Source organism: Molothrus aeneus, chromosome 4 (assembly GCF_037042795.1).
Source record: "Molothrus aeneus isolate 106 chromosome 4, BPBGC_Maene_1.0, whole genome shotgun sequence".
Lineage (NCBI taxonomy): Eukaryota > Metazoa > Chordata > Aves > Passeriformes > Icteridae > Molothrus > Molothrus aeneus.
In genome coordinates, this window is record NC_089649.1 from 5,011,947 (window position 1) to 5,034,758 (window position 22,812).

The 22,812-nt window shown below is 36.9% G+C and overlaps 1 protein-coding gene across 5 annotated transcripts in view; it reads right to left on the reverse strand.

Moving 5' to 3' along the window:
* Positions 1 to 273: 273 nt before the first annotated feature.
* INPP4B (inositol polyphosphate-4-phosphatase type II B) overlaps positions 274 to 22,812 on the reverse strand; it is a 291,680-nt gene continuing 269,141 nt past the window's right edge. For 3 of the 5 annotated variants that reach the window (XM_066549472.1, XM_066549473.1, XM_066549476.1), the window contains one exon: positions 274 to 3,485. In XM_066549472.1, the coding sequence (XP_066405569.1) occupies positions 3,227 to 3,485 (259 nt within the window). In that variant the 3' untranslated portion in view covers positions 274 to 3,226. Of the gene's footprint in view, positions 3,486 to 5,433; positions 6,464 to 6,500; positions 7,868 to 22,812 lie in introns of those variants that run through there. The other 2 variants (XM_066549475.1, XM_066549474.1) reach the window with 2 other exon arrangements.

The window sequence follows — 22,812 nt, forward strand, 5'->3', positions numbered from 1 at the left end:
TTCTGAACACATTCTCTTCCTGGCAGCAATGGTCAGCCCAGTGCAGAACCCTGCAGAGTGTGGTTCAGAAATATTATGTCATGTACTCAAGCATGCTCTGAAGTAACATTGGAGAGGGAATTGGTGAAAATATATTTTTACTATCATATTATTCTATCATCTCACTTCAGCTGTAGGTTCTTTCTCCTTTGCTCTCTTACATTGTTGTGAGAAGAAAGTGGCTCCCAGTTTACGAGGAAAATAAAATCCATAAACATGCAAAGTGAGACAAAGTAATTTTAAAATACTTTCACTTTTATTAGTAGGTTGCTCTGCTCACTGTAAGGTATTATAAGAGACAAAACTCCTAGGCTCCTGTTAGCTGAATGCTAACAGCTTTTTAACTTATGTCCAAAGAAGCACTAATGCCCAGTGTTTTCTAAAGGTTATCAAGAACCCTCCAAGTAATTAAAATCTCACTAAATATATTTTAGTAAAACTAAAAATGCTAACATAACATATAAACAGAGATAGTAAATTATGCAACCACCTTCTACTCACTGTACTGATAGTACAGATGAGCCACATTTTATCATCTACCCAAAAAGAAGATCTGTTTGCTACATTTCAGCCAACCACAGGGAACTTACCTTTCATTGTGGTGAGAGATCATATAATAAATCCAGATTCCAACAGAAACTCAAGAAAACAGCCACAGAAGCAACCCATAATTATTTCCCAAGGAAATAATTCACTGAGATGGTGAAGATGTAATACCAGACAAAGCATGACACATCACCTTTTTAAAAGTCTTCATTACGAGAAGTGTTGATCCCGCCTAAATAAAGATCAACAGTTATGTGAAAGGGATTTCCTTATGGGCATGTGAATGCTTTGTTTGCTTTGAACTAGAAAATGCATGACCCACCTGGTTCTGAGATGAAAGTTATGGTAAGACTAAGAAGAATATGAGCTATTAATTTTTGCCCATTCCAGGCTTTTGAATGTTGTTTCAGAACTTTTCTTAAATCCTTGCTCCTAGAGGTGATGAGACCTGTGAGTGGGCTTCCACCAACTCCTTTAGGAGGGAACACACTCTCAGCAGCATGGACAATCCTCCCTCTGGGCAACACCACTGGGCAATGACAATGAAAAATGAATAACGAACAAAAAAGTCAGAAACATAAAAAATAAACATTAAATTTATTTAAATAAAAATATACACATAGTGTACAATGGACATGGCTTACAGACAGCAATGAAACAAAAATGAAATATAAAAAAAAAATGAAATATAAAAAGCATTGAATTCCTATAGTTGTGCTTTGTTCCTCTGGACAAACACATGCTGCAGACTGAAGTCCTGGTAATGTTATTTATACACAGCCCTGTGTGCTCCAGAATGTAAGACAGGAACATCACAAGGAACAGCTACACAAAAGGAAAACAAGTACCAAAGTAATTTGAGATTTTAGAAGTTTTAAAGTCAGACCATTCATAAACAGAAGTGCTGAAAACTTGAAAAGCATTTTGCATGCATGGAAAGAGTAATCAAACACCACTGCAGCGTGGTTCAAATCTCACTACTCTGAACCTGGCATGTCCAGGGCACTCTTTTATCATAGACTCCAACTGTAACTCTTTTTCCCAGTCAGCACACAAATCCTGTGCCTTATGTTTCAGCTCTTTGGAATAGGGAGACACAGGTTCACAAGTGTCTTATAGTTGATTTATCCTGAAGTATTTGCTCATATCTGAGCAAATGTAAGTTTTTAACTTGGATCATGAGTATCATGCTGATAGTCATGGCTGTTATATTACTTATTCAGCAGATGCTATGAAAGAAAGAGAAAATAAATGTTTGAGTCCTGCAGAGTGCAAGCCAAATGCTTGGCAACACAACAGTTGAGGTGTTGCATAGCTAAGGGAAAAAAACCCAGTGTTTTAAGGACTGAAGTCTGTGATTTTTTTTTCTCTCTAAAAAAGCATTTGTATGATTTTTTTTTTTTTGTAAACATGCAATATACAAGGTAAGTTTGTGTTTTCAAAACCAGCAAATTACTTTAAAGCATTTCCATTGTAAACATCTGCTTTTAAGCTGCAAGGAAGTGAAAAGCAAGATGCAAACTTATGTCTCATGGCACTACCTATACAGTGCACTTCTTTATAATAAAAAGAGCATAAATATAGATATCAATGGTTTCAAGTTTACAGCATAACCAACTGACACAATGTACTGTAAGACTGTTAAGTGATTACACACATTAATTCACACAAGTAATTTTGCATAGTTTTCAATGCAATTCCTTTCTTTATTACACTGGTTGACGTTCAGTGCATTTTATGCTTTTTTTAAAATAGACCAAAGGATTTCTTGGAACTTGTGTTTAATCTAGAAATAAAAATAATTTTTTCCTGAAACTTTTAATAGGCATATTATAGAGTAGGCTTCAGAATGAAGTGTTGCACTTCTTTATACCAAAATTACTAGTGAAGATTTAGAATATCATTACAAGTTATTCCACTGCAACTAAGTGAATTTTCATCAGGAGAGATTGATTTAGACACAAAATTGTTTGTTAATTTCCTCATTTCACTTATGTAATGGCAAAATTCAGACAGCAAAAAATTAACATTGCAAAGGGCTTCATTAAGGCTACTTCCCAGTTAATATTTTGTTTCAGCTGTCCTCCTAAATTATTTTTTCTTTATAACACAGACATTGCTAGGATTCCATCAAAATACATAGCTTTCACATAGACAAAAATCAGATAACATAATTAAATTTTTTTGCTTTCTAATTGCTCTATAAAAGCCAAAGTATAAACATTAATCAGAATGTATTTTAAATTCCTTAAAAGACTTCAGAAAAAAAGACCTGCCTGCTTAATGTCAGTCATAAACACGTATTATAAACAACAGATAATATAATGTCACTCATAGACACGTATTATAACAATACTGCAATCATTTCTGGGGAAAAAATACTTTAACATTCCTTTCCTTATATTTTTAGTTATTTTAGACTAGCTTTCTATTTAGTCACTACTCTGTGGTACAAAACCCCCATCTAAGTGTGTGATGCATTGTACAAATAGTGAAAGCTAAAAGCCCTTATTTCAGGATTCCTTAAGACAGATCCTGATTTGATTTCTACAAATAATACTATCTGTAAGACAAGATTTGGCTTTAGATGCCAGATGTATTTTGGAATTTTCATCTTCTAGCCCTTGAGAACTGCCCTCCTCTAAAAGCAGATTATTTTATACCTTACAAAAGTTTTAAGAGAGCAGTTATGGAACAGTTTTTGTGAAGCCACCATCAAAATCACTATGCTTACCTTATCCCTCTGCAAGACAAACAATGTAGTTTGCTTAGAAAAATTAAGTTGTGTAGTTTTACTCGTCTGAAATCCACAGTGAGCTAGAAGATAATGTGCAAGACCCCAGGGATGATTTAACTCCTCTGTTAGCCATTGAAACAACCCACAGGGCTGGAAGCAGCTCCTACAAAGAGTAAAATGTACTCCATGTAACACAGCCATCAACCTGCAGCAAACCCCTCTTTGTTTCTTCATAAAAGGCAAACCAGAAAACCCAAAACTTTTGAATCCATGGTCAGCTGATGGCACAGCCTTTGCCCACAGGGACCACAGTAGCTCCCAGCAGGCACTGACCAAACAACAAAACATTTGGGCCTGTTTTGCTACTGAAGCAACGAGGTTTTTCCAGGAGACTTGGAGCACTTCAGCAGGTTTTACAAAGCCCTCCTGACCTACAACAAGATGTTCCAATCCAAACATTAGTGAGAAAAATTTCAGTACTATTTAGCACAGAACTCAGCCAACTCTTCCCTAATGGCCCAAGCACGAGGCTTCACTGCAGCTGACTGATGTATCTGTGGTTTTGTCTAATTAATTATCTTTAGCAGATAAGAGATTTGTTCAATTTCACAAGAACATACTGTGAATGGTTGTTAAAACAAAAAGGATAGTAATCCAGTGCCATTTTTTCTTTCTCCTCATCAAATCCATGGCTTCAGCATGAAAAACAATTTCAACACAAAAATAACATGGTAGTGACAACAGCAATTTAGAGCCCGGGCAGGATTAAAATGCTGAGGCAAAATCTTGAAAGACTATTTTCCTGACAAGAAAATCTAGAATAATTTCATATTTTTAATTTGACAGAATGCCAATGGGACTCAGATAAAGAAGTCTAGGTACCTATAGCACCCAGCAAAGAACACCATCTCCACTGAGATGTTTACAGATAGTTTCAGAATTACTGTGCAATGGTTGGCATTCTCTACTGCATACCTGGGGGTTATTTCAGAGACCCATAAGGAATTTATCACTATCTCTAAACTGCATATGTAGGGGTTTTTTAAGCTAATAGTACACATGTATATAGTGAGGGTTAGTGCAGCAGCCTGACAGAAGAAAAACTACTTTTCTAGGAAGGATTATGTCCCATAAATTCACAAAAAAGTTTCACACATATCAGCTACATTATATTAATAGACAAACAGTAATTTATGCACATATCCAGCCACCCAGTGAGTATTGTCCACTTCTACTGGTACATGACAAGAAGAAATCAAGGCATTATGTTCTCATCAGTCTGAGCTTATCTGATGCATTGTCAACTCTTCTGACATATACTGAAGTAATACATTCCAAGAAAAAGGAAGCAATTAATGACAGCATATTATACAATAGAAATAAAAAACTAATGCACCAAAACACTACTTACATTATCTACTTTTCTTGGGAAAAAAAGTTCCAATTAGTTAATATATTGTATAGGTGAATTTCTGGCTCCACTGAAGTCAATGAGTATTAGAACAAGCATCTCTTTCTGATGTTTTCCTACAAACTCCAAAGCCTGATCTTGCAAATATACAAGATGGATTTAATTTTAGCCAAATGATAGATCAGTTCCATGGATCACCCAAATAGAATTTGCAGAATCAGGCTCTTAAATTCTGGTATAGTTACAGATTTATACCCAGTAATGAGTATTAATGGATTAAAAAGAAAAAATTAAAAGTCATGGTGTATAGATATTTCTTTGACTTCCATAGGAGTAAGCAAACATTTCCTTCTTTATCCATGGCAATTACAATTTCCTACAGATGCTCAAATTCCCAGGGTAGTTTCATTAGGCTACATTTCTCATACTTCTGCTCTAGATATAAAAAGAAAGCATTACAAAAAGGTCAGTAACCAGTGAATACTTGGGAATTTTAAATTGTATTCCTCTCTGGGAGGCAGAAGAAGGTAGTAAATAGACACAATTAGAAAACACAAATGTTCTTTGCAAGACAAATTTCAGGATTAACACAAGCTGGCAGAGCATCAACATTCATTTTTAAAGCTGATTGCTCTTCATCCTAGAGTGTCTACCTGCAATATTACAAATTTGATATAAATCAGCTGCAGTGGCTAACTAGTCCTAGTACAGCAGTTTACTCATAACATTTATTTTAGGCTTTCTAATAACATACAAGTTTTCAGAGTCTAAAGATACATTAACTCCTCTATATACAACTTATTTTCCCTAGCACTAAAGAAAATTTGCTTTTAAGGGTTTACACTAAATAGGAGGTCAAATTCAGGTCACATTACTTGGAATTAATCGCCCTGATTTCAGTGTGATTTATGTGAAAGTGAAATAAGTGGTATTTGGCTGGGGTACAGAAAACCAAGAGTGATACATCTAAATGAACCGCAGGGAATCAAAATGGAATTACTGAAATTACAGTCTGCAATTACTAAAATCGTATTATGAAGTTAGCATGCTTATGTAAAGAAGCTAATTGTAATTACCAAAATTATATTTAGCCCAGGTATTAACATTAGCATCTTTCATAAACATTTCTGTGTAGGGTTTAATCATTAGTGATAAAGACCTCAGTGCTCTGCTGGTTACAGAAAACACCTTTTCCAGCAGTAAGAGACCCCTTAAATCAAATCTCAGGGTTTGGTTTGGAGTCAGAATGCCACCTTCCAGATTACTAATCTCTGTTCCTACAGCAAATGCCATTTCCCTTTTAAATCTTCAATGAAATGACCCCAGAAACTAATTCCAACTGGCTTATGAGTCATACTAAGCTTCAATTTCACAAAGATAAGTTGAATATATTTGATTTTCAGAATATCCAGTCCATTGCTTTTTCATGGTATTTATTTCATAATGACTAATCAGATTAATTTCAGTGTAAAACGATAAAACCTGATAAAAATACCACCTCCAGTGGTTATACATTGCCAATTCATACGTCATAAACAGCAGTTGTTATATTCACTAATTAGCATGATATATGCTCCTGATTACACTTTTGTTAAGCTTAGGTGTCAGCTTTTCCATATGTCCCCTCTGGAGGTCTGTAGTACTTTGGGAAAGCCATCAGCTGTATCATGTTGAATGCATACTTTCTGCATTTGACATTCTTCAGAACATTCTCTATGCGGCATCCTTCTCTAGTGAAAGGGGGAAAAAGTACAACTTCATGAAACATAGAATAAATAAATATGCTTTATTTGTTCATTGCAGAGTTTCAGCAACAGTTGAAGTAAAAATAACAAGGATTCAACTCTACATTTTTGTTTTCCATGAGTGATGATACATCTTACAGAATTAAATCCAAGGCCAGGCCCAGTACAGTTATTGCCCTCAGAAATAGGTGATGAGATTTTCCATCCCCCCTAATATATCTGCCCTTGCGGTTTAAAGTTCAGTAAAAAAATTAAATACTTTAACGATACATTTTGTTCTAATTTTTCCAGAAATATATTTGCCTTTTAAACCTTTTCATACCTTTTTTTTTTCCAATTGGTTTGCTATATATGTGTGAGTATACACTGCCCTAAAATGCGCATTCTAGGAATAAGGAATTTTATTAAGTCTGGCCCTAGAGATTTGTGAAGGGAAGTTTCATCTCTGCTTCATTTTCTGTATGTTCAGCTTTGCAATGAAAAAAAGAGAGAATGGCTTTTCAAACAGCCCAATCCACCTCTCTGCTTTATAAAGGAAGGATGTTCGTTCACATACAGTACAAAAGTCACAAGTGCCAAAGTGGTGCATCAAGACATAAACAGGACTTTGTTAAAAAGAATATAAAAGTGTATTGAAAGCAAAAGCAACTAAAGCAACAATTACAAACAGGCTAATTTCATTACAAAACAGAACTTAGAATATTCTATTTACTCTACAGAAAAGGGTTAGTTGTAGCAAAGTAATAATAATTTATTAAACGAAAACAATGCCATCAGCTAGTTACAATGAAGAAACACAACCAAAGATAAGTCTCACAAACCATTGCCCTGCCATATTTGTCTAGGGGTTAGTTTGTGTTGTGCAAATTTTTATTTTTTATTTTTTTTGTCAGACTAATTACTCTGGAAAGAGGGGTTCAAGCATTCAGGATTCCACAACTTCTATACAGTGACAGCATTGTAAGTGGGCTTTCTTTGCGCTAATTACAGTGGGAAAGCTTTACCATGAACAGAAAGAGCAAATCAGTTCACTCAATGCATAGTATACTTCTCGGAGTTCAGAAAAAAAGAATGAAAACACAGTACATTTCAGACATTGGAATCTTAAAGATGAATCCTTGGGGTCTGAGACTGTAGAAATATTACAACATGATTCTTTTTTTCTAGAGTTAGTTTGTTGCTGTTTGTAGAAAAGAAAGGAACACAGGTAAAGTTTATTGATATTTGGCTAATAGCAAAGCAAGACTTAAAATAAGCCACACAACCAGCAAGTGGGAGCTGACAAGCAGCAAGGCGACAGGATAGAAGTGTCGAGAAGTTGGCTTGTTATCAGTTAGACAGCCTGTTTCGGGATCATCCGATTCATTCAGTGCTCCCTGGGTTTGTCTGCTGTTAAACAGGGCAAGTTAGGAACAGATAGAACAGCATTTAAGCAGCAAAGAAAGCCAACACGCAGGTATTCTGACAAAGTGAAAGCACAGAGCCATTTTGATGAAACAGATTTACCTAAGTACTTCCAGTATAACTTTTGTGTTCTGCAGCTGACATGGGAAGCATGATGACTGGGTGGCTACTAACATATTAATGCTACTAGGTGCCTTGGAGTAGTACTCACAAGTGAACATTAAATCAATTCCACAATGAACTACACTATCACTAAAATCAACACACACACTGAACAGAAATGAAATAAGGAGGTTTAAAAAAAAAAGTTAAGGAAGCAAAGAAAAAAAGATCATGAGTACGTCATAATGCAACACTGAACAAATAATGTCTCCATGGTGTTCACAGGCTTTTCAGTCCTGCCTCAGTATCTATTATGAAGTTTACTGGCAGAAATGAAAAGGCCACACACTAACAGCTATTCTAAAATAGTATTGTTTGATGGTAAATTGACTTCAAAAATTCATCAGTGCTGGTGACTCAAAGCCAAAGCAGTTCTTTTTATTTAAAAGTTTGCACTTACATTCCTGTAAGTAAATCACCTGCTATCTTTATCAGTCAACACAGGGAGGAGCTGATCTACTTACAAGGAAATTCTATTGAATCACACTGAATTGTGTGGTCATTGTCCTACCAGAGCAACGGGATACTTCCACTGCCAGGCTTTCCTTTTGTATTCTTGACAGATTCTCTGTAAGTAGAATTACTCACACTGCAACCACACTTGTTCAATTTCTCTGAAGCTTACTTGCATACACTCAGGAGTCCTGTTTATAGACTTCCTTTGGGCAGCAAGGACTGGCAAGATGGTTTTTTTTTATATTTACTATGAATATCCTGTGATGAAAAGATAACTTGCCATTTTTTAATGTGGACTTGAGAATATCCAAATATATCAGATGACAATGCAGTGCCCTTTCAGAAGCACATGTCACAATTATGCTCTTCCCTTTAAGACAGAAAATGCTGGCAGACATTATCTTTACTGTCCCAAAGCTCCAGGTAAGATGAAAAGGATACTCTGAAAACAGCAGCAGCCACATCACCTTACAGAAAGCCTGCCTTTCTGACTTGTGTGTTAAAGGGCAATGCTACATTTCTTAAGCTTGGATAGCAAGAGAGGTGCAAGAACTGCATTTGCAGGTGGAACCCTAGGCAAGGGGGGTTGATCAAAACCTTTCCTTGCCCAATTTCTCTTTTGAACAAGCCTTCCATAATTTCTATATTAAGTTCTTAGTCTTATTCTTTGCTTTGAACATTCAATCTCTATGTTACACTAATAAAGGGATCAATACATACTATTTTAAATAGCAAAATAAAAGATAAAAAATAAAATCCCTGCTATTTTCATCTAGGTCAAAGTAATTGCTGGTGGCAGGGTGTCTGCTGCTTTTGTTCTACAGATCTCAAGTGTCCATGGATAGAACTTGGGCAGAACTCAGACTTTACTGTAGATATTATCTCAGAAACTATCAAGAAATTAAGCTAATTGCATGATTTATTGGCCTTGTCAACACTGAAATAAGTAATTCTGTGTTTCTCTATCAGACTGCTCCAGTTATGCCTCTGTCCTAGGGCCCACCCACAGAACTTCCTTCCTCTTCTGCTCACAGTGACATTACTATTTGTGATCAGCTGTGAGGATTCATTGCTCCCAGTTCATGTTGTCCTCCATTATGTATTTCTATATACTTTTAAGAACCTGCTGCTTGCTGGTTTTCCTTTTTTTTTGTTTTTAATCTCTACAGCATCCCACAGGTTTGCCCCTTTGACACTGTCCCCTCACTCCCTTCCAACTCTTCAAGGTGAGCCTGCAGGTTTCAGCCTACTCCCATTATGCCCACAATTCATGAGAACTCCAGCTCAACCCTCATAGTCCCATCTCTTCCTTCCCAGTCACAGAGTCCAGGTGATTTTTGTTTGCCCTGAGTGGATGCAGAGACCAAACTTTTTTTTTTCTGGAGAAATCCATCTGGGCAGCAGTAAAGCTGAGCATTCAGTAAGTTTGCACAGCCACTGCATGAATCAGATTGCTTGTTTACATCAATCTGGAGAGCCTTGGCTTTGCACACCAATGGTTCATTCCAAGCAGGCTGAGTCACACACTTGCAGGTTGTTCCTACAGGGATGAACCCTTCCTGCTTCTGTGGTGTGCCTTGCTCTGCTGGACTCCACATCTCAACAGTGTGACTGGCTTTTATCTACATTGCTACAAGTCACATTAGCATCAGTGAGATTTATGCAGGTGTAATGATGAAAATACAGATAAAAGCCATTTGTTCTCTTTTTGTTTTCAATAGAAAAGCCTACAGTACATTTGTTCTTTGATATGCTGAAAAGAATGATAGGTGTCTTTAACATAAAAAGTTCTATCTTCCCCCAGGAAAATGACTGTGAACAGCTGATGCACAGGCATTTCTGTTCCACAAATTAGTCACATCATTCAATGCACGATTCAATAAGATGTCCTCAAAATAGAGCAAGAGGACCCAACTCCATTATTAGCTTCCTAAGAACAAGCTGAGCAGAACAGCTACATAGGCTTTTAATTTAAGAGGAATATTTGATCAGGGTCAGATGCCTTGCTAGGGTCTGCCAGTATTTTTCAATGCACTGCAGTGACAGTGCCTTCCAACACACCCTGAAGTGTCCTCTGCAGTGACTATTAAAGCAAAGACCTACACCCAGCTGTCAGCATCATAATATTGCTTCCCCTGGCTCATCCAACCCTGGAGAAGTTTTACTACAAACAGCAGAAATCCCACTGATGCCCTATCAGCTGGATTCATGTGGCTTCTGACTGACAGCACAACCAGAACACAGCGCTGAGTGCTACATGCTAAGGTGTGAAGATACAGCCATAGTTTCAGTTTCATTATCTCCATCACAAATTGTACTTTAACAGCAAAAGGAAGGCAGAAGACTCGCAAAATAACCAGCAAGTTTCTATTTCACAAATAATTTTAGCAGAAGTAGTGAAAGCTTCTAAGTTTGTAACGTCTGGAGTCACGAACACCCCACTAACCTATCATACAATTTTTATTCATTTACTCTCAAGTTGTTCATTTGAGACCTACAGCACAGCACAAACACATTGCAGCAGCCAAGGGTTCTGTAAGTTAATGACAATATAACCATCTCAGCCTGCCTTCTTTCTCATTTGATGTTTTATCATCCTAAACTCCTATTAGGAGCTGCTACATGCTTATCAAATGAGACAAAGGCAAAACAGCCGGTATTTTTTGTTGTTTTCAAATTCAGATGATAAATTATTTGAGCCTCAAAGCAGTGAAGCAGAGATGATGAAAATGGTATGAGGAAAAAGCCTCTCAAGTCCTTATAGAGTCAAGCACACACATGAGGGCACATTTTGGCTTTTGATTATCAGTCACGCTGATGTCCCTGAGCAAGGTTTTTGGAGGAGATGATTTTCACATTTTGGGATGTATGCTTCTTTTTTAGAACTTTTCCAGCTACAGTTATTAGCAACACTGGAAATGCTGAACTGTTCTACACAATTTCTTCAGGTGGAATAAATAGGCAGCTTTCTATTAACAGGTGTCCCATGTGCTAGTGGTGACTACAGTTTGAATTAATGTCCTATTGCACTTGTACTTTATGGGAATTTTCCTTTTTTTTGTAGACAAATTCAAGCAAGGTTTTTCTGGTCCTGCTGTGTTTTTCTTGTTAAACTTCAGTGCTGACAGAGAAAAATAGCAAAAGTAAGTTGCTTCTCTAGAGTCCCATCAGATAATAGTAGAGACATTATTTCAAATAGAAAGGATTGCTAACAGTCTAATACAATTTTGATAACTTACCTATTCTTTTTATTTCAAGACAGTCAAATTCATAAGCAGCTTTCAAGAAGCAGCTTCTCTTAAGAAGTTTTTGGAATGAAAGCATCCTAATTTCTACATGATACATGTTACTGGGATTGACTGAAACACTTCAGAGAATAATCAACTGTATCAATGTACAGCACTACAGTTCAAGAAGGCAGCCTTAACTTTTTCAAAGAGAAAATGTGGGATCCTTGTGAACATCTCCTAGCCATTACGAAGCTGCTGCCCTATCACATCTAGAAGAATAAAACATTATGCAGAAGGAAATAAACAGGTATCAGCCTAGTCCTGAATGATTTCAGTATCAGAGCAGAACTCAGATAAAACATATAAAGGAATATTGGGAAACAAAATTTTATTTTGAAAGATAAAGCTGATACAATAAACCTCCAACAATTTTTAAAAACAAAAAAATGGTTCTGCATTGTTTCAAAATGGAAGATAAGGGAAGGGAACCAGCAGAGACATCTTTTGTATCAATGATCTTTAAAATTATTCTTTTTCTGATACACATTTAATAACTTACAATTTTTCCCTCAAATCTACATGGCACTAAATAAAGCAGAAGATGCTAGAAATCAATTTTTGCTGCTTACATGATCCTATAATCTCAGCTCAAAACAACTAGAATTGCTGAAACTGATGAGCAGTCTTAGATCTAAGAATACTGAGGAATTCAGTCAGTGATTTAGAAAGCTGCTATTTAAACATACACAAAAACCCCAGACTGTTAATCAAATCTGTTTTATCAAATTGTCACACTAAACTCCCTCCTCCTGTTTTACCTTTTGTACTGCAAGTTTCTCCCTGCTCTTGTTGCTTGTGCTGGCATCCTCTATTTCCCTACTCCTTTCTCCTCTCCTTGCCTGGTTATAACACATGACTTTTCTAATGCATTATTTAGGAAATAAAAAGGAAAGTAGATCATATAACATGAGGCTTGACCACTGAGTTGGACCAAGCAGCAGATTCATGGTGCAGTCATGATGATAAGACACCTAGATCTTGAAAAACAGCTATGGTGAAGTAACTGTGGGGTTTGAGCTCAAAACTATTCTGGAGTTTCAGTCTGTAGAGAGCTAAAAATTCAATTTTGAGGAGGTGTTCAGAGACAGCAAGCTACTGGAAGCTCAGAGGTGGACAGGGCACAGATTTTAAGCACTACTATGAACAGGCCATAACAGTTCAGTACAGAGCAACAGATTAATAAAGAAACCCTCTTGCAGCAGTATTTAATAACAGGCAAGGAGACACTTGGTCTTACAACCATATCCAGGAAAACCTTGTTGTCTAATGTGCTCACGTGGACACACAGGGATCCTTTGGAAGCAATGCTGAAGTCAAAATTCAATTTACACAGTTGCTCTTTTGCTCTGCTGTGTATGTGTTCTCCTCGAAGTCAAAATAATTATAAATGTGCAAATTTATGACCTATTTTATCAGCTTAGCTGTGTTTGGATTTCCCAGAGCAAGTGAAAGAGGCACACACCCTGCCTGCACGGCAGGCAACAAAACAGCACAACTCACTCCAGCTTTGGGCTATGGAAACATCTCCCAAATTGTTGGTTCACTCAGAGCAACACCCCTACTATTTGTCTATGTTTACTTTTTAACATACAATTAACTCTGAAGAATAGGTGGGAAAAGGGCAGTTTCAAGCTTTCTATCTAATATGCATAAAACATACTATTGGGTAATATACATCTCTACCAGTGGTAATCTTAGCGCTGCAGAAATCTCTGCTGATTGCAGAAGAATTAATATTTCCCCAGAATGCCTTCAAGAATATTTTTCCCTCAATGTTAAAGAGTATCTATGTGGTAAAAAATAACATTGACAAAATTATTATAGTGAAAATATAAGAAACATAAAGAAAAAAATCCAGTTAGAATCACAATTTTTGTCACTGGTGCATTTAAGACACCTACATTAGCAGGTTAAATTCACCCTCAGCATCTGAACAGCAAAGCCAAGTTGACTTTCTGTGCCTGTGTCTGCCAAATGGACAACAGATACCGCCCCATGGGAACAGGACCTTGGTCATGCCAACTCCCAAACTGCCCTGGAATCACTTGAGAATACACTTAATCTGCCAAAACTGCATCCAAAAACATTTAATAATTTCACTGTATAAAATGACTGAGATCATGCTCTAGAATCTATCCCCAGAGGTTTTCAATTTACAAGTGTGGCCAGAAGCTTCAAGCCCTGCAAAGTCATTGTGGTGACTGTGTGAGAGATTAGCTTCAGAACTGAAAAGTGATGGGTTTGCAGAAGAGATTCTTCTTTACCTGTCAAGACAGCAGAGCAGTTTTTGAAACATGATTTTCACCTCTACTATACTCCAAGGAAAGGATTTGCTATTGCATTTTGCTTTTTACCAATAGTCCTCTGCAGTATTACACAACAATTTTACAAAGGTTTCCCTGTCTATCAAAAAACATGGTTCTAATACTCTTCCTAGACACTCTTCTATAAAGTATTAGGATTACATGTATATGGGAATTTCTCAGGTCAAATTTGCAAAATCTTTCCTGACAAACTTCTCTTACAAGGTTACAAATTCAGTCTAATGTACAACCAACACTAAAGCAAATGTGGTCTATATCTTTGTGCAGGAAAACAGCCAAGCAAAACCCCACAGGTTTTACCTTCACTTAAGCTCTGAATACCTACAACATTTCCCTTCCATAAGGTTATGGCACTGGCATAATTGGTTAGTGAGTCACACTTGTTTCCAGACTGTTTTTGTCACAGCAAGAAAGTTTTACTGAAGATGTATTTATACATTTAGCTCACATAGCACAGTGAAACATAAATCCATGATAAATTCTTTCATATGTCTAATCAGGTTTAAATACTTTCTGTTGGCCATGAAAATAAATCTTCGTGAGTCATCCCTTTTCTTTTGGCAAAATTTTTTTTAGTCTTTTTCCCCATGCTGAGGACAAGTAGCAAAGCTGATTTAAGAGGCAGAAAGGGCTTCCTACACTAGTTAACAGACATGTGTGAAAGATGAAGCTTAAAATCTGTTATTCATTTCTAGGTGTAGGATGACAGAATTAAGGTCAGAGAACTGCTGGTGTAAACAGAACATCATTTAATCTATGTTGCATCCCTAATTTGGGTATTTTAAGGGAGGAGGGTGCTGAACAGCAGGAATTCTAAATTTGAATGTTGTGACTTGCTGGGTTGTTTTGCTTGCGACTTCAGTTTGAGATCTATGAAAGGAGGAATGCAACTGCTTGTCATTAATGACACCAACTCACATAGTCTCTCCATGGGATTAACCAAAGTGTGAGTCATAAACTACAGGCAGCTGCTAGTCTCTAAATAATTCAGCTAAATAATGCCAGTTCATTAAAAACTTTCACCTAACACACTGATACATTTGTTAAAAAACACAAAACCAGTTTGAAACCTTATCTGTTCTCATCCCAGCTGTTCTTTCAGCAGCACACCCAGTATGTGGGTATATTTATACAAGGTGAAGTTGTGCACATATAGATTCCCCAGTCACAAAGAAAAATGCATCTAAATCTGATTTTAGCTGCTACCAGGAAAAAAAATGCAGCCTTGTTTTGGTTAGATAGGGAGCTACCCAAAACAACCTATCCAAAAAATGCATAGGCTGGGATGCAGACTGCAGCAACATGAAAATTGTATCCCAAGATTACTACCAATAAATCATCTTCTCTTCTCTTTAGCAGGCAGATTCTAAGAGAACTTTGGCAAATGCAAAGAAAATTCTATTTGAATCAGAAACACACTATTTTTTCCCATGTACTTCCTTCAGGGCAAATGACAAGGCTGGACAGAATTCTAATTTAAATGCCTTGAATGCATTTGTCCTCTTCTCTGTTAATAGGTACAATGCAGAGACTTAGAGAAATAAACCTTTCTATGAGAAATTAGGAGTGAATGTAATTCTTTCATCTTACTTGTTTTGTTCCAGAATCTTTTTAGAAGATGGCTGAAATTTTGGAGCCTGTGCTTCACCCAAGTACCAAGGAGGAGAACTGAAACTGAAATCTTTTAAACAATATATTGAATACAAGCATTTTCTCTTTGGTTGTTAAGATGCATTTTTAAGGAAATTCTTATTTGAATGCTACTGCAGATTTGTTAAGAAGTTCACTGTATCTCACAAAGACAATATTAGCACAGATTCACTTTTTAAGCAAAAATACCACTGCACTGACAGGGAGAATAAAGAGATGAAAGCCCATACTGTTTTGCCCTCAGTATCAAGAAAAGAAAGACTTTTGGAAGATTTGAGATCACTAAAGACTAAAAATTCAATAAGCCATATTTTTACCTTCTGCATTCCTAAATCTTTGCTGGCAGAAAGGAGTAAATCATTTATAACACAGGTGCAAATATCTTCCTCTCTGTAATAACACTACATTTTTCTTACTGTTACAAAGAGCTGAAGGACATGGTTTTGCTCAGTGCAGTAACAGTAATTGTCAGTTTGCCAAAGATCAAAGATGCAGTTCTCAGGATAAGCTCTATGAACTGTGCTCAGGACTCCCTGAGCAGAAGAGGAGTTCACTACACTGTCAGCATCACTTAACCATGAGCTAAGTCTCTGACAGATGAAAAAAATGGCAATTTACTTCCTGACCTGGAGTGAACTATCAGATCCATATTAATTTTTTTATAAAGTCAGTCTGTCCTGTGTTGTAGACTGGGTTCTCTCAAGCACATGACCAGTAGTATGGAAACATTATCACCAGAGTTTACAATGCCTTGGGACCTTCTAGAGAATCTGCCAATTCCTGAACCTTTGGAGTCTCTGGATTTGAGATATTTTAAGTCTGAATGCTCCCAAGCACATGTTCAACAAGCCACATATGCAACTGCCAAGCAGAACAGCAATGGGGCTTTCCACATTTGGTGGCAATTGCAATCACAACTAAGTGGAATGGATGCTATTCTTAAATGCTTGTAATTGGGAACAGAGGGTGTTTTCCTATGAGAAATCCAAAACATAAAAAAAAAATTGGAAACATCTAAGATTTTGGGGGAAACATTCATCCATTATTATTTTCTTCTGAAGAAGCAGCATGTCAATAGCAATGCTGGAGTAATTCCTTCCTTCCCCAGGATGGGACACAGAAGGCAGCAAGTGGGTATAAATCTCTCACTGGGATGGTGGAGAGTGATCTTTGTCTACAGTGCATTTTTCTGCTCTATTATATGCACTGCTTATTATGTACACTGGAAGGAAAACAGTTTAAGAAACATTTCAGAGTTTCATCATCTCATGGTGCTCTGCCTTTAGATAAACACTGCTCCAATTTTCCAGAAAAAACCCTGTATTTTGAAATAACTACAAAATATTGTAGTTACAGCACAACCTCAACACACAGATTGAGGTTGTGCTGGGGACAATGCCAGTGCCTCTGATTTTACACTCTCTTTATAAGAATAAAGTTCTCAACTATGTTCTTATATGTATGTAAGATCACTTTCATATCACATTTGTATTACATTCATATATGTAATGTGTCTGAGACACATTACATCCTGGTACTGCTCATGTTTCTGGCCATGCTTTCTTTAATCCCTAGGAAAACCAGTAACACTTATTCATATGCTTCAGGTGTTTGGATCGAATAAATACAAGCCAGAGGCCAGGTGTTCATACAGAAAAACCTCCAGTGCAGCCAAGCACATAGCTTGTTAATGAGAAACATTTCATCCTCTCCAAATGTCCCTAACGTCAGGCCTTAAGGAATTCGGCTTTCTTTTAAATTTCTAATAAATGCTAATGCCCTTCAATTATATTGCAATTCACTCCACATTATCCTCATTAGGAATAAAACTGCCTTTCCAGGTGAGTGAGGGATGTCAGCACTCACAGTCCTCTCTAGCACTTGCTCATGGCCAGTGGACTATGAAAAAGTGCAGCCACTCTCTAAAAACCTCTCAACAGGCTGAGTCTGTCCAGTCTGTCCCTGTTTTTTGGATAATCCTGAGCTTCTGTGTCTGTTGGACAGCACTTACAGGCTTCTGGTAACTAAACAATTTCGTTTTTCTTTTTAAAGATCTCAACTATTCTTATAGCTTTATTCTCAATTACCCTTTATTAAAAACTTATTATCAGTTCAGATCATCTTGTCAGAGCCTGGTAAACGCATGGAAATTAGTCCACTTGTCTCTTTTTATTTGTATTCAATTCTGTGTTTGTTAAATGCAGTATCAATGTACAGCTACTGACAGCTTAAATAAAATCTATAAAACACAAAAGCTGCAATTAAACAGCAAAAGCAATTTAAAAAAATTTATCTTTGCTGAGCTACAGGTATCTCTTGTTATCTCATTAATGTACACAGGGGACGGGGTTGGCTTGTGCACTGCTTATGTACCACGTGGTTCACAATATCCTTCCTACCCTCTTAGAACATAAGAGTTGGTTAAAGCAAGCACTCTGAATTCCTTGAACTACTTCCTTTGGTTTTCCTGCTTGCATGAATTGTTAATGATGGCAGATATGAGATTCAAATAAAGCTAAAGACATGTGAGTGCAGGCCAGCAGTGGCACTTGTCAGACAAGAATGCTCATAAATGCAGACAGAGTATTTTGATGTATGAAATAATAAATGACATTTTCTGATGTGTGGTGCACAGTAATGAAACACATGCAGAACACTACAGAATATGAAAAATATTATAATCTTCTCCAAGATGGAATTGCTCACAGATAATGGAAATTTCAGTGGAAAAATAATGGGTTTAGATTTGACCAATAATGTTCTCTTGAGTACAGAGTAATTTAACAACTGAAGAAGCAACAGACAACCTGAGGGCAAGGAAAGAGCTCTCTACCAAACACTTGCTTCCATAAACAGGACATACTTTATTTAGAAAGCTTCCTCTCCCTCCCATTCATTCAAATTATTAGCTGCATATTTTTACTAAGGAACACTGATTATAAGTTCTTTTTCAAAAATAAACACATCAAATCACAATGGTAGAAAAACTAGAGCAACATGTAATGAAATACTGAACAAGTGTTCTTCAGTATAGAAGTATAACTTCTGCACATGTATCTACTCAAAATGGCTAAATATTTGCAGAATTTGTAATGTTGCTGAAATTATGCAAGTTAAAGTAACTTTGTCCGGAAGAGTTATCAAATCAAGTTTTTCTATGAAAATAAACAACAATTTAGGATAAGGGCACTGTAACTACATCTCTTGATGGCTACTGCTCTCTATGTAAACAAGGAAAGTAACCAAAGTGGACTTTTACCCTTATTTCAAAGCATGCAGTAATTATCTTATCCTATGAATTGAGCAAACAAGCAAAGGAAGCAGCCTGTATGTTGGAGCAGCTAAAGTAACTGAACAGTACACATTTAGTTTCTTACATATTTCTTCTTTCTAATAACTTCTGGCTTCCTTGACCTCATGATAATAAATAAATTAGTGTCTAGTGACAAGCATATTTTTAAAAGCACATCAGGTTCCGATGTGCTTTTAAAAATATTTAAGCAAAATTTTCCTCATGCTAAGTTCTGCCCTCATCCCTTCATTTTACCTTCAGGTATTTAGATGATAACTACAGAATACACTTCTGAGATCTGATCCAACTCCTTTAAAAGGCAACCTTCCTTAACCATAAGTAGCAAGTCTTTGGGTGCCAAATTTAAGTAGGCTTCCTCTACTTCTACAGAACATCCTCAGGATGATTCAGGGCCCCTAAATCAGGCTACTAACTATTCTCCCCAGGAGAGTATTGGGAACTTGAGTCCTTAACTGGGCATTCATACAATAGGTATCTAAAGTTTTATGACAGAAACAGCTTGATTCTAAGTGTTGCACTGACTTCAGTGGTCTTTGAAAATAACTTCTCCAATGCCAATTGCCCAATGTTTTTTCCCTCTCATCTTCAAAGAGCTTTATAATCTCCAGCCCATACTTGCACTGCCACTGTATCCCCTAAAAAATGAAGCTCACAAGCCTAGATTTTATCTCCAGCACCATAAACATAGTCAAACATGATGGATAACAACATAAACTTTCAGGCTCACTTGGCAACAGAGTATTTTTGAAGGACAGACTTGATTTTTATCTATAGTGTGAATAAAAGAAAAACTAAGAGATTTATGAGCCAGGAATTGTCAGTTTTGGGCTACATTATGATGTGGAACACAACATTAGGCTTTGCAACAAGATTAAATGTATTTTATTTATCTTTTGGCATTCCATAACCAATGGAGTATGGATAGCAAGCTTCAAGTTTTTATTTTTGCCATATAAGATCATTTGATTTTTTCCACTCCATTGTAGTATATTTTTAATTTAATAAACCTTATAATTAAAAAACCCCTTCTAGTCTATTCAAGGATTACAATTCAGAGGGGGTTCATTTAATTCCAATAGTTTTAACATCTGTGGTTTAAGTTGCAGAAAGCTTCAAAAGTAGCTATTGAAGTAATATATTGCTTCATTTACAAAGGAAATTGGATGCCTAATGCATTTTGTGGTGCAATAACAATGAAGCTGTAGTATTTGCATAAAGCAGCCCACAGTAATACCAGGTCTTGGTCCTGTCTGCAGGAAGGTTTTTAGACTTTTCCTAGCCCAGTGTGGACCCATTATTCCATTGGGTTACACATCAGCATAGAGATCAGTGAAGTCCTCACCACAGAGAGCCACATCTGGGGAGGATGGATATCTCATCTGTGCCTGAAAACCTGAATGCATGGGGAGAAGCAGCTTTTTAATTTAACTGTTGGTGTGGACTGTTAGTGGAGAGCAGACTGGCCAGAAAGGACTGATGACAGCATCATAAAGATCTGCATTCCCTTCCCTACCTGGCATACAGCTGCTGAAGCTGCTTAGAGCAGGGCATGGAACAAGGCTCACCACAGACCTCTGACAGCAGATTTCTAGCCAGTGTTTGCTGGCGTCATTCTTTTGACTTTGCTAGAGCTATTACGGTTTTAGTTCACGTAAAATAAAAATTATTATTATTTTGGCTTTTTGTCCGTGAGTGTAGTATGTGTATGGGGCACAAGCCAGTGTTTTGGAAAAGAAAAACACGTCAAAATTCAAAGCACTTGAGGAAGATGGTCACTGTTATCAACACAGTACTCACTGGACTGCACAGCTGGGACTATGAAACATGTGTGAGTTTTGCTTTCCAAATGGCTTTGATTGGTCTGATCAGAGGATCAGTCTCTTTATCTTACCAACCTATTATTTGCTACAATGATCTCATCCTGATAACCATGATGATCATTTCTTCTTCTTTTCGGTATGAATTTATGTAGACCTAATTCAAACCTAGGAGGTGAACTCCAAATGGTGTTACTGTATTAGCTGCAACAGCAAGCAAAGCAGAAAATTTCAGGGTTTAATCTGCTCAAGAGAAAAACACTCTCAGAATAGAACAATGTCTCAAAAATATCTGTCTTGTGTTTGAACATCTGTGTAAGCATGCAGGAGGTAATCTGTACTGAGTTCAAGTTCATTACCACCTCATTGCAAGTTTTTTAGATTGGAATTAAGTTAAGACTGAAATGAGTTTTGTTATCCCTATTGTGCTGCACCAAAGAAGATGCTTTGTGACAGCAGGAAGAATGATTGCCCTTAGGATAGAAAACAGAAAATTTGAGATACATCTGTCACAAAAAGATTTTTAAAAAGTCCTCTAAGCCTACAAATACTTTTCTGCACTATGGTACCCAGCATTGTCTTGCCAGTGAATACCCTTGGTGTAAAAGTGAGAAAATGTGTCTGATTTGAAAAATGTTACTGCACTCGAGATTCTCTGAAAACCAAGAACAAGAACTTGATCACATTGTATGAAATGACCACATTTTCCTAGAGCTTCTATCCCACCAAAATTTTCATTTACAAACAAAGATCACCACATGAAGATAATAAACCTACAGGGCAACACAGGACACGAAAATCTCAAGTGTTTTAATTACCTTTTAATTGCCAATCAGAAACCACGGTGATGCAGAAATAAAGTACTCTAAAACCATTTTCCTATCTTGGAAAAAGATTTGCAAAGTTTGTAAGCCATTTTAAATAATTCGCTTCATTAAGTCATCTAATTAATCAGCAATGTGACAAACTAATTCCTACACTTCTGCATTTGTACATAATTATGTGTGTGTGTGCATATTATGTGCACTATAACACAGACCAACACACTTAGGAAGCAAAGCTTTGATGTATGCAATGTTGCCTTGTAAAGCATCACCAAAAGGTGCTTTCAATCCCCATTAGCCAGAAAAATATTTTATTGACTTTTGCTCTACTAGATTGAAATGATGCAAATTACAGTCAGATAGACAATAACCACAGTCACAACACAGTATTCTAATTCTTCTGCAGAGCAAAGACAGCATGAAGCATAAGGCTGTACTCCCACTAAGGGTTTAATGGAATTGTGGATGCCTCATCCCTGCAAGTGTTCAAGGCCAGGTTGGATGGGGCTTGGAGCAACCTGGTCTAGTGGGAGATGGCCCTGCCTGTGGCAGGAGATTGGAATGAAGTGATTGTTAAGGTTCTTTCTAACTCAAGCCTTTCCATGATTCTATGAATCCCTCCAAGAAAGAACAGAAGGATGTGAGCTGCTAAAAGAGCATGACAGTATTTACAGAATGCATCAATGCAATTTAACAGGGGAAAAACAATCCTACAGAAGTAAAAGCAAAATGCCTCTGCCTGGCAGCACATCTTGGGCTGCTTGCATGGCACAGGAGAGAAAATAAACAGCATCATTGTGGTCTGATATGTGCCAACTTGCTTTAAAAATAAATTCAAAAAGCGTCTTCACTCAGCAAATGAATGTCAAACTAAGTTTAAAATTGTGATTATCTACAAATTTGCTGATAATATCATTGTGATAGCAAATTTTCACAGAGAAAGGTGACATAGGGAGCACCTTTCTCCGTGAGGCAACCACACAGCAGGAAAGCAAGAGAGAACTTTATTCAGGATGATGTTGAGGGAAGACTATCCATCAACACTCAGAAGCTTACACACCAGTTCAGCAATGTCCAGAAGGCAGAGAGCCTTG